General features: G+C 33.6%; 1 protein-coding gene across 1 annotated transcript; it reads right to left on the bottom strand.

Annotated features, from left to right (window-relative positions):
* Window positions 1-7,559: 7,559 nt before the first annotated feature.
* On the bottom strand, window positions 7,560-12,345 carry LOC112499606 (cytochrome P450 704C1). Its single transcript, XM_025102917.1, has 5 exons — window positions 11,824-12,345; window positions 10,871-11,155; window positions 10,153-10,488; window positions 8,827-9,030; window positions 7,560-7,812 (listed from the first exon to the last, which is right to left on the bottom strand). The coding sequence occupies exons 1-5, from the start codon at window positions 12,343-12,345 to the stop codon at window positions 7,624-7,626; spliced, it is 1,536 nt and encodes a 511-aa protein (XP_024958685.1). The 3' UTR covers window positions 7,560-7,623.
* Between the last annotated feature and the right edge of the window lie 1,296 nt (window positions 12,346-13,641).

The following is a 13,641-nucleotide window of genomic DNA, read 5'->3' as shown; positions in this document are numbered from 1 at the left end:
GTGTATAAATATGGAAACTTGATAGGTATTGATAAGCTTGCACAGCACATGATTTCTGTGCAATGGCCCCATTTTCCTTTATAAGTAGCATCATTTTCAACATATTTCTAATAAGAAATTTAAAAAATTTAAGAAAAAATATATTCAATTTAAAAAAAAAATAGTTTTTTGGAACAAATTGTATGAAAAAGTAACGTATTTAACTTGATTTATATTTTAAATAATGTAATTTTAAAACTTTTATTTTGATATCTAATATGTAAAGTTTTAAACATCTAAGTACTCGAATAACCGGTTGAAGTATTAACCGGTTACCATGCTGATGTGACGAGTGATGTGATATCCAACACAATATTATTTGTTGACGTGGTTAGTGACATAGATTCTTTTTAATCTAAAATTAGTCTTTTTTTAATCTAAATATAGGCCTCAACCGGTTACCCAGGTACATAAATGTTTAAAATTTTACATCTTAGGTACCAAAATGAAAATTCGAATGTACGTTACCCAAAATATGAATTAAGTTAAATCACGTTACTTTTTCATGCAATTTGTTTTTTTTAAGATTATGATACTTACAGGTTTGAATTCTAAACTTTAGCATCGAAATTAAATAGCAATGATTGCATGAATACATTTTTAATCTGTAAAATAGAGAAAATAAGGAAAAATATCTAGTATCGTACATAATTGATGCAACCTCCAGTATTAACCGGTTACCATGTTGATGTGACGAGTAATGTGATATCCAACTCAGTATTATTTGCTGACGTGGTTAGTGACATAGATTCTTTTTAATCTAAAATTAGTTTTTTTTTTAAATCTAAATATAGTCTTCAACCGGCTATCCGGGTACTTACATGTTTAAAATTTTACATCTTAACTATCAAAATGAAAATTTTGAAAGTACGTTACCCAAAATATGAATCAAGTCAAAGTATGTTACTTTTTCATGCAATTTGTCTTTTTTTTTAAAGATTATGATATTTAAGGGTTTGAATTATCAACTTTAGAATCGAAATTAAATAGCAATGATTGCATGAGTACATTTTTAATCTGTAAAATAGAGAAAATGAGAAAAAAAAATATATAGCATCGTACATAATTGATGCAACGAAGGAGGCCACTAGTGGCCAACGATGGCTAACGATGGTGGAGGCGGTCGTGACTAGCGGTGGTGACCACTAAAACAAATATCATATTGAAGTTATATATCGAACGATGGTTAATTAGTAATATTTTAGTTTTTGTCTTATTTTTGTCTCATCTTGTTCCACCTATTTTAGTGGAACAAAAAAAAATCTTTTTTTTGTCCCACATTGTCCTACCTTGTACCATTTTTTGTCTTTGTCTCATGTCGCACCAAACGTAGAACAGTGAACTCTTGTCATGTCTCATGTCGCGCAAAACATGAAACAATGAGTTTTGTCCCATCCTCTCCTATCATGTATCATGTACCAAACGCTATACATCCAACTTCAATAATTGGATATCCATAATAAAATATGTTATAAATTTTTATCATCATAATAAATATTTAAAAGTCTTTATGAAGAAAAATATAACTCATTTAATTTTTTACAATTTTTTAAGTTTAAACTTATTACTGGATATATTTAACGTTTTAAATATCCATTTCGTCAAACTAAATTATAATAAACTAATAAACACGTTAAAATACAATATAAACATTGAATTTTACTGATATGACGATAAATTAATCATGTGTCTGGAACCAGATTTAAACTCTTCCTCAGCCATCAAGTTGCGTTTGGTATCCAAAATATAACATGAGAGAACAAGACAACTGTTCAATATTTGGTAACACAAGATTGGTAAAATTATCAATTTATCGTAACGAGTTCAATAATTATATATATATTTTATATATTTTGATTAATTTATGTAATTTATTAAATATTATAATAAAATAAATATTTTTTATAACAAGACATATCATTAGAAAGTTTTCGTCAACACGATTAAAATGACACAAAAATATAAAGTTTATGTAATTTTTAATTTTTATTTTATACCTTTTTCTAGATTATATTTTTATTATTAATATTTTAAAATACATAAATTAAACAAAATATAGAAAATGTATAAAAATGAATTTAGACTGGTAAAGTGAAAGTTTTAAAAAAGATAAAATACAATAAATAAAATTTGAATAATGGATAAAATGTAAAGAGAAGGCGTATTTGATGTTTTAGAAAGAAATTAAGTTTTATTTAGAGAGTATATTAGTAAAATATAAGTTTTGTCATTGTTTCATCTTGTTCCATAGGGTGGGAGAAGACACATGTTTTTGTTTGTTCCATATAAAAACATGCTAACGTGGAACAATGATCTCTGTTATGTTCTGTCATGCTCAGCAACAAAGTGCACCCTTAGATAGCGTTTGGTTGTTGAGGTGGTGATAGACGATGGTGACCGGTGGCTGACGACGGTTGTTAAGGTGGCGATTGACGAAGATAACCGGTGGCTGACGATAGTTGTTGAGGTGGCTATGGACGGTGGTGATTGGTGGTCGACGGTGGTTGTAGAGGTAGTGGAGGTTGTTGTAATGGAGGAGGAGGTGGAGGTGGCTGACGGAAGCCACTAGTGGCCGACGACAGCTACCAGTGGTGGAGGCGATCGTGACTAGCGGTGATAACCACTAAAACAAATATCATATTAATGTTATATATTAACCGATAGTTAATTAGTAATATTTTAGTTTTCGTCTCATTCTTGTCCAATCTTGTTCCACCTATTTGGTGGAACAAGAAAAAACCTTTTTTTTGTCACACATTGTCCCAATTCTTATCTCTGTCCCATGTCACACCAAACGTAGGACATCAAGTTCTTGTCCTATTCCATATCGCGCCAAATATGAAACAGTGAGTTTTGTCCCGTCTTGTCTTGTCCTGTTCTGTACCATGTATCAAACGCAGCCTTAAAGATGCTTTTAAAAAGTATTATTGATTTAAAATCAAAATCTTTAAAAATACATCCAACTCAATAGTTGGATATCCATAATAAAATATTTTATAAATTTACCATTTTAGTGAATATTTAAAAAGGCTTAATAAAGAAAAATATAATTCGTTTAAATTAGGTAATCGGTAAAAACAATTAAAATAATATCTCTTCAAAGGCTAGGGGGCATGCCTGTGACGAGACCCCTAACTTTTTTTTTTATTAACCTGAATATCTAATCCATTATGCGAGCCGACTAATCCCATGACGACCACCTGCTTTGCAGATAGCACAGAGTCACCGCACCACATTTGAACCTCAATGGCCACAAGGGGATTTTTATTCCTCCTTGGATTTGAACCTGGGACCTCCTAATACTTTTGATTGGAGTCAAGCTCAAACCAATCAGACACTACCTTTGTTGTTAATCCCCTAACTCTTGGCGCAAACTCATATATAATGCATATGAAAAAAGATTTTTTTTTGTAACACCCCAAACTCTCATTTTTCATAAAACACATATATTCCGTATATCATGAAATAAAAATATACACATTGATCCCCAAATGTATACATTGGTCTCAGAGTATACATACGAATACATATAAAAGTAGCTACAAACTTTTTGCTCACATAATTACATGACTTGAATAACACGGGTTCACAAATCATGTACAGATTCAGCTTCCCAAAAATCCATATATTTAAAGCATTAACAATTCCCTTTACTTTCCATATGTATCCGACCTATAATGCACATTTTTTATAACAAAATGAGGGCTAGACGATAAGGTCTAGTGAGTAATTCTCTTGATTGCTATTACAAAGTGAAATCATCAAATACTTTTTGGAAAGTCAATCTTTAAAAAGACAATATTCAAATATCATTCATGGAAATCAAACCTTTTTTGGTCGCATCATATGGATGTGACAACCCACTTTCATTGCATCAAACTCATGAGGTACCAAATTTGTCGCATCAAACGCATAATACACTAACTTGTCGTATCTCATTAATGCGATAACACATTTTGTCGCATCACACACATGCAATAACCCAACTTGTCGCTTCTCAAGAATGCGATAAATACAACTCCTGGCATCACAAGGATGCGATAAACAACTTTGTCGCACCCAACAGATGCGATAAATTTCAGTCATCGCATCACAATAATGCGATAAACTCATTCCTCGCATCATAATGATGAGATAAATCATCCCCTCACATCAAGCAAATGCGATAAACTTCCTTCATCACATCATATAGATGCGATAACATCATTTCATATAATCAAAATCCCATTTTAACCAACGGTTGATTATACCACCCTTATCCCAATATATCTCTCTTCTGATTATGTCACCCTTATTTCAATTCATACGCCTCTTCTGATAATCGATTACTGTTTAAGGTCTTCATCTTTTTAAGAGGCGTATGATTTGAAATAAGGGTGACTAGTAGTAACTAACGCACCATGGTTATCTCAGATCATCTAAAATTCCATTTTTAACTAACTATATTGTGTGAACCGTAATTCTTCATAAAAAATCCGATTTTAACAAATTATATATTATATTAAAAAAAAGTCACAATTTAAATAGTTTTTACTCATTATGATTCCATAAATTTTCTTTTTAAAATATTAGAAGATAAGATTTTCAAAAGTTAGGTTTGAAAATTTAATGCCATTCAATTATTATTGTTTTTAAAATTATTTTGAGAGAGAAAGTGAGAGTTTTTCTAAAATTCTAAAAAAATTAATTTAAAAACGAAAACAAACGGGTTTTATTTTGACCAGATGACCTTAACTCGGTGTTTTGTCCTTAACGATACTGATAATGAATCAGTGGATAACTCTTTTACGGGTTGTGATGTCGTGTCATTGTAAGCGAGAATTATGAAATGGTGGGGTCTTCTTCTTGACATTTAGAGTCGGTTTTAGATGTATTAGCTTTGAGTCTTTGACCGACTCCCCTACTAGTCTACTATATTACCCTCTCGACTTGAGACCATGTGAGGCAGGGCTGTTTTCGTGAGACACGGTTTTTACACTTGAAACTTCACAGCACAACACTGTGTGTTTTGCTGTGAAGATTCGGATTTTTTTTACCATCACAACATTTTGTTGTGAAATTTCAAGTGTAAAAATCGTGTCTCACATGTCTCACGAAAACAACCTTGTCTCACGTGAACCCAACCCTTAGCCTCTCAACAAAAGTTATAGATAACAATTATTTGAATTTCCTCTTTTTATTTGAAGTTCTCAGAATAAACTTGTTTTTCCAGTACTTGTGTGAGAATGGTCATCTGTAGTTCGAGACCCAACTTGCCTCATTTCGTTGGCTTTTTCATCGTGTAAAAGCTTTTAGTAGGTGTTCGCCTTTGTGGTTGAAAATAACTTGGATATTTTTCTAGATCTTGTTTGGAAATCGATTTCCAAATACTGTATTTTGCCCCTATTCTGATTTGGGTTTTCAGGAAATCAGTATCGGGATAATCTAGAAAAACCATATACGATATAAGGAACTGATTTCTTATATATATGTACTCAAATCACAAATTATGAATTTATAAGAGAGATTGATAGTTAAGATTGTTAAATGGTAGTAACCGTTAACGGATAAGATTGAAAAACAGTTATAACCGAATCAAGTTCAAGTCCATATCTGACTACGTTGGTCCAGACTTAGCACTAAGTCTAACTTCGTTGTTCCAGACTTATACCCCCGCTTTACTGTAATCTAAGATGACAGGGGGCAACATTTGTTAGTATGCACTTTGCACTCCTTGGAGTTGTTTGTTTAACTCTTAATAGTTATATTAAGAGGCAACATCTGAACCGTTAAGAGATGAATCTTGTTTGGCAAACAAAAATATATGCGTCTTAATGGTTCTAAAACTCTCTGAATGATTTTGTATTATAAGCCTCTCTTAACCATTCAGTGCCCTAATTTCATCGTAAACAATTACCAAACAATTATATTTCATTTTGTACTATAGCATGAGAGTCTCTTAATCACGCTGACCACTTAATTATTCTCCACCAAATCATTCAGCAACTGTCAAACTACTATGTTTGCCTCATCATCTTACTCGATCTCTTGTAAATCACAACTACATCAAATGGTAGGTGACACTAAAATCATTAACATATGATATATAGATAAAATTGAAAAACAATTATAACCGAATGAAGTTCGAGTCTATCTGACTTCGTTGGTCCAGACTTATACCCCGCAAGGGGGCGTGGCCGCCTTTGCCCCCCGTCTTATTGTGATCTAAGATGATAGGGGGCAACATTTGTGAGTATGCACCCTGCACTCGTTACTCACATATGTTTGTCTCATCACCTTACTCGATCTCTAATAAATCACAACCAACAGATGATATATTCTATTAATTTATAAAACGTAAAAGAAAAGATAATAAATGAATCCTTGGTTTGTTGACATGTCACCATCGTTGCGAATGATTTGTTGAAAATAAAACCATTTTGTTTTATTAAACTTATGGAATATTTTAATAATACTAGTTATGTATCCGCTGCAATGCAACGATGTGTAAAGTTATTAAAATATCTGCAAGTAAAATACAGTATTAAAACAAAAAGTATCATTAGAATAAACGAATAATGTATCTGTACAATGGAAGATGATATAAAAATTGCAGTGATAAATGGAATGGTGTAAAATGAAAAATGAAGATATATGAATATAAACAAATGAAAAATGAAAATATATGAATATAAAACAAATTAATACGTAGATATTCATGATATTTAATAGTATATTAAGTCAAAACATATTCAATATTGAACTCAATTTGAAGGTATTGATGAGACGATTATAATGGTATAATTTGTAAAAAAAACATATTTTTTTAATTCATTTTACTTCATATACGATTATTTTTGTTAATATGATAAGGGTGTAAAATGAAAAATAAAAAAGTTATGTCTATTTATTTGTCTCAAAATAAAGTCACGTTTAAGGGTTTTTAATCAATGATCGAAACAAGAATACGTAAATTTCATTATGGAAACAAAAATGTGAACTTAAGGATATGATATGATCGTATATAGATTTTCATGAAAACCGAATATAGACCGATGGTTTGGCATGGTTCAGTAACTGCCTAAAAAAAACCTCGTCCGATCTGAAAAAGTTTAATCTTGTCCATTTGTTTTGGGCTTTTAATCGGGCCCGTTTAAAAAAAGAGGTGAAAAAAATTAAAAATAATTGAAGAAATTCTGATCTGCAAAAGGATAAGCAGTTCGATCTAATCCAGACTAATGACATCATGAATCGGTCTTTATCTAGTCTGATCTGACATATCAGACCGGTCTAAATGCCCATCTCTAAGGAAAATTGTATACACTCTTTTCCCAACAAGTTATATAAAACTGTATTTGTTACTTGAACCAGTATCAAATCACAGAACAATAATTTTACCAGTTGTTTCAAGACTATTAGTGTAGCAAATAAATCAAATCTATGCACAATCCATCTTGATGTTTCAATAAGAAACTTTAAAGGCTTTGAAATCTTTCTTTCCATTCCGATTTGGTGTCGGGTTTCACCGTCTTTAAAACGGAATGAAACCCTACACCAAAAATCAGAACGCCTTTCAAACAATGTACATATTGTTGATGAACAATCTTACGTCAACGTTCTTGGAACCGCAAGAAGATGAAGACCACCGTCAATGTGAAGTGTAAACATCGTTCTATAAGTCACTTTTCTTGATTCATCAGCTAATTTGAACACGAAGAAACGAAGGAGAGCAATCGACACGATCTTCATCTGCCGGTATGCAAAATCTTTCCCCAAACAAATCCTCGGACCAGCCTGCAAAAAGCCGAACAATGATTCAACAACTTGTCACATTCTCAATCGTTGTTAGGATTTTTGTTCACCCCCGCACCAAAGCCCCACGTACGAAAAGTCCAAAATAAATGTCCACAATGAAAAATACACACAGTTTCAAAAATATGTAATCGTTACATTTTTTAATTAACTAAATGACAATTTTACTCTTAATAATAGTATGAGTTGTGAATTTCTCCATCTCATAAGAGCAAAATTGGAAAGTAAAAACTTAATTTTTAAAATTGACGTTTATTTTGGGACAAACTAAAATAGAGGGTAGTAAAACTCTATTTTCACCTGATTTTGACTTTTGAGGTCAATGAGCGGACTTCTTAACTTCACAATCAACGCGAATTCTTAAGTTTTCAAGAGAAATGTGATATCGGTATCAAACTTCATAAGAATTATCGTAACTTAGTGATTTTGAAGTCGTAGATTTGTAAGACGATCCGTAAAAGTTGGATCTTGAATCAATACATTTGACTTGAAAGTCAAAATAGATGTCAAGAAAAACAGTAACCAAAATCAAACCAACCCAGTAAGGACATGCTCCTCAACAGCTTAATGTGACTTACAACTTATTCGGTCAGTCAAATGTTTGCTAGTAGCTTAATGATATATAAATTGACTTATTCAGTAAGCTTCTTGGTATGAGCTTTATGCAGAAAGTCATTTTTTTCCCATACCTGCATCTTCCAATTAAAAAAAACACTATCTTCCCATTCATGAAAAACCCTCCCAAACAAAAACCTTCTCAATTTATACAATGATTATTAATCCACACCGATTGTTTTATCTATACAAGACTTATGAAAAACCAACCAAACAGCCCCTAAGTCTCACGTTGACGTAGGGTCTAGGGTGGGGTCGGAAGATAGGAAATAGGTTGACCTTTCCTCCATCCCAAGAGGTAGAGAGGATGTTTCCATGAAGACCTCGGTCTTACAAAACGTTAACTAGAAATCTAAAGAGAAATAGTGAACGATTACTTACATGAAATGCAACGAATTTGAAAGGAGATTCAGGTTGGAAAATTCCATTATCATTAAGCCATCTTTCCGGTTTGAAATCCTCAGCATCGTCTCCCCAGATGTATGGCATTCTTCCCATGGCGTACGAAATATAGTAGACGCCATCCCCTTTTTTCAACTTGAAGCCATCAGGAAGAATGTCGTCCATGTCCGCGACTCTTCCATCCTTCAAAACGGAAACCACAACGAGATCGAACACAAATTGTTATAAATATGTTCGTATTTCACCTTCAAATGAGTTTATTCCTCAAGTTGAGGAAAACCAGTGTCGTGGTTTCAAGAAAAAACGCTTGCTTGTTTTTACTTTGTTAAGTAGTACATATATATAGAGAGAGTTGAACGATCAAATGCAAACCACTCAATTTGTACAAACCGTGCAAACCATCATCATTCGTCGATTTCATTGTTTAATCTTATGAAATTTTTTCATGAAATTGTTTAATCTTGTGAAATTGTTTCATATAATACTTTTTTTTGATGAAGTTGGTTCATATATGGTTATGAAATTGTTTCATATAATACTCAATGAAATTTTAATGAAATCGTTTCATGTATTTCTCTAAAATTAAAATAATTAAGATGGTAACATTCATGATTAACATCATCCACAATAAAAATGATTAATCAACCTCTCATAATTACAAAAAAAATGAACAAAATAAAAAATTATGATTGGTTGAATGAGTTTTGTACAAATAATGTTGTTTGCAAAGTAAACCCCCCCTCTCTCTCTATATATATACACACACACACACACACATATATATATATATATATATATATATATATAAGAATGTTAAATACCATAAGAAGGAAAAGTTAAGAGAAGAAACATATATGAATCATTGAAAAATTTTGTTTGAAGATGCATATGTAAACCCATAAAAATAATCTGTAACATCGTTTCAAAAAACAAACCATTTTGTAAAATAACGCAAAAATAAGGTTGCCCTTTCAAAAAGCAAGCCATTTTGTACAAAATAAATTCCAAATATGATGGGGTACTTTTTGGGTAACCGTGGTTTTTCGGGTCAGCTTACACGCATTGCTTAATACCCTGAGCGGCCATGAATGAACCTCCATGGCAACAAGGGCTTTCGCAGTGTCTGGATTCAAACCCCGAGAAAATGAGATTTCCGCTACATCCCCCCTGAACTTAACTCGGGGAAAAGGTTTTAATTGCTTTTGCATCTCTTTTTTCCGACATTTAAAATCGCTCATTCTTGTAAACTATGTTGTGGTTTTGCTATTATTTTACGACAAAAAGCGAAGTAAATTTTGGACTTGCCAAAGGGACGGCGGGATATAGTCTCAAGGTTTCGCTCAAAGCGGCATGAAGATAATGCATTTTGTCGAGTACTTCATCGGTTATCTTCTCCACAAAATCTTCGATTCTAGCCCCGTTTCCTTCATTTCCCATGATCGTTTCCATTTCTAGGACAACTTTTTCTTGCACTTGTGGATTCTTGCACAACATATAGAAGAACCACGAAAGTGTATTCGCGCTAGTATCTTTTCCGGCGATCATAAAGTTCAAGATTATGTCCATTAGATACCGATCATTCATCCGCGGATCTTTCTCGCTCTCAATCAGAAATCTTGAAAGTATGTCCTCCTTCTCATTCTAGAAATAGACATTTTACTATAAAAGTCAGTTATGGTGCGTTTGGTACACTGGACAGGACAAAACAGGACATGATCCTTGTCCCATGTTTGGCATGACTTTTATGTGGAACATACAAGAAATTGTGAGTCTCAATAAGCTAAAGTCTATATCATTAAGTCACTGTCAAAGAGTATGTATAGCTGAATGATAAGTTGTGAGTCTCATTAAGCTGCTAATCAACAAGCCTAACCAGCATATCCCATTCGAAGTAGTGTCTAGGAAGGGTGAGATGTATGCAAACCTGTCATCTACTCCAATAAGTAGAGCACTTATTTTTGTATAGTTGTTAAAACTAGAATAGTAAACCATAACTGTTAAATAAAGAAAAAATAAAACTCACACAGTGTTGATTCTTTTCTAGTTGTTCTCTTCTCTTGCTGATCAAATCGAGAACAAAATCATTGATCGATTTGATGTTGTCACGGAGAGCCGCTTCACAACCAACGTTAAGAAACCGTTTGAGCTTCCATAACGGATCTACGTATCGCCAGTATATTAATGCATTCGAGTTATCAAAGGCCTTGATAAACGCACCCCCTTCTTCGCTCGATCCCTCAAGGCAATTCAATTCCACTCCAAACCCAACTTTAAATATCGAATCCAACGTGCAACGCATTAGCAAATTCTACAAGTTGTAGGGAAAAAAACCGGTTCAATGATCCAACATAAAAACCAAACCAAACCAAACAAACCCAATATATCCTACCCGAAGGTAGGGCCACAGGTAAATGTATCTGGGCCTTATGTGAGTCCCGATAGACAAAAAGACTGTTTCCGATCCCGAAGGTAGGACCACGAAGATGTACGCAGACTACCTTTGTCCCAATAGACAGAGGTGTTGTTGCCGATAAGACCCCTGGCTTATTCAATAATCTAACATAACACCAAACCGAACATATCTAGGGGCGGACCTATAAAAGAAGCCAACTTCTGGTTCCGTAACCTGCTAATAATGGGCCCTAGGGGCGGACCTATTTATAAAGCCCTGAGCGGGTCCCGTGCACCCATTCAACTTATTTTCACAAGTAGAAATTTTTTTGTGTATATGAAAGATGCACCCGCTAAACTTTGAGTGGTGCTCCGAGGTTGGCAAAAAACCAAAAGAGTCTCTCGAAATCAACCGAAAAAACTTAAAAATCCCTAGAAATCAACCAAAAAAACTTAAAAACCCCCTCTTAACGGTCGAATTCGATCTACCTTAAAGATGCACCCGCTTGACAAAAATTCTTGGGTCCACCTCTAACAAGCCCAATATATCCCAACCGATAAAAGCATAATGGACTTCCCACTTACTTGTACATCAAAAACTTTCTTGACGTTAGCGAACTCGGAAACAACCCCGACCAATTTTGCCGCGTTATTTCTGAAAACCGTACAGCTGAAGTCTCTCAACACCCGTGTCGAGAATTCAAAACTCGCAAGCTTCCGTTGCTGCTTCCACTTAACACCATCAACAGCAAAGATCCCGTTACCAAATAAATCGGTCACGATATCCTTGTTGTACTCGCCTTTCGAGTAGTTACCGAAGTTGGTTTTAAGTACGTGTTCGATATTTCGAACATCGGTTGTGTATAATTCACTTTGATCAGGGGCAAGAAGCCTGAAAGTAGGATGCTTGAGGGCAAAATCTGCAAAATAGTCATGAAGTGTATTGAAATAGAAGAGTTGACCAAAAACAGTTCCAAGAATTGGAGGGTAATTTGGGTTTTTCACAGATTTTCCTACGAAGATTCTGAGTAGGAGAGCTGAAAAGGTTATGATAATCAGGAGTAGAGTTGTGGCTGCTGAGGCGAAGATGATATGGAGAGTGTTCATATTTGGAGAGAAATACAAGAATGATGATATATTGCATATGCAATTTAAAGGCAGGATGGGAGGGGATTCCAAAGTGGAATCTGTTATATATATATATATATATATATATATATATATATATATAGGGTTGGGTTCATACGAGATAAGCGTGTTTTTTTAGATCCATGAGACAAATTTTTTTACGATTGAAACTTCATAGCTAAACGCTTTGAAAGTAAAAAAAAGCCGAACCTTCGCAGCAAAAACACTATGAAGGTTACCTTCACAACGTTTTGCTGTGAAGTTTCAAGTGTAAAAAAGTGGTCTCGTGGATCTCACGAAAACAGGTTGGTCTCATGTGATCCCAAGTGTATATATATATATATATATATAGTGTGTGTGTATGTATATATGTAATATGGTATCGGAGTTGGGATCTACCACATCTAGAGACTAGATACTGACTTTCGCCTATGTTTTAGGGGATACCATGTAGCCTCAGGTTGAGAGGGTGAGTTGATGTAATATATGAGTTGGACAGAGAACATCAAACTTGTGTGTGTATATATATATATATATATATATATATATATATATAGGATCAGGTTTATGGGAGAGCGATAAATAAATGGAAACAACGGAAAAACGGATGAAAAAGTATATCGGTATGGATGTCAAATCAGCGAAAAAATATGATTGTTTGATAGACATCAAACTTGTGTGTGTGTATAGAGAGAGAGACTCCTACAAACCCAATAACTCGCACAAACTTACAAACCAGTTTTCATGTGTGAAAATACAGTGTTTATACGGTGTTGTTTCATATATGAAACATTCAACATTGTTATTTTCTACACAATAACTGTTTCACATATGAAATACCACTATATAAAAACTACGAATGAAAATTGGCATGCCCGCTTGTTCCAATTGTCCCAATTAATTGGGTTTGTAAATAATTGTACATATAAATAGAGAGAAAGAGAGAGAGAGAGAGTTAGGTTCATACAAGAACAATAAAACAATCCACATGTGATTTACGCTAAAATCACATCTGATTCATGCGACTTTGGTTGCGACCTCATGTCATGGGCCAGGTCGCCTGCTCAAATAGCATGTAATCACATGTGAATTAGCCGTTTTCTTTTTCTCTTATTTTGACTTTATCGTATCATTTGCTAGAAGCCTCCTGAAGTGGAAAACCAAGAACAAGGACATATATATACACACACATGCATATATATATATATATGAATTTTATATACATCTAAACTTAAATAATTATAAAAGACAGATAAGGATACTCTTCTGCAGGAA

The sequence above is a fragment of the Cynara cardunculus genome (genome assembly GCF_001531365.2).
Source record: "Cynara cardunculus var. scolymus isolate 2C chromosome LG 16, CcrdV1, whole genome shotgun sequence".
Classification (NCBI taxonomy): domain Eukaryota; kingdom Viridiplantae; phylum Streptophyta; class Magnoliopsida; order Asterales; family Asteraceae; genus Cynara; species Cynara cardunculus.
This window is presented reverse-complemented; position numbering and strand designations above follow the sequence as displayed.

Coding starts and splice junctions, on each gene's coding strand:
- LOC112499606 (XM_025102917.1), bottom strand. CDS start 12,345: ATGAACACTCTCCATATCATCTTCGCCTCAGCAGCCACAACTCTACTC. Junction 11,156..11,823: donor AGAAAGTTTTTGATGTACAA/GTAAGTGGGAAG, acceptor TACAACTTGTAG/AATTTGCTAATGCGTTGCAC. Junction 10,489..10,870: donor TAGAAAAGAATCAACACTGT/GTGAGTTTTATT, acceptor GTCTATTTCTAG/AATGAGAAGGAGGACATACT.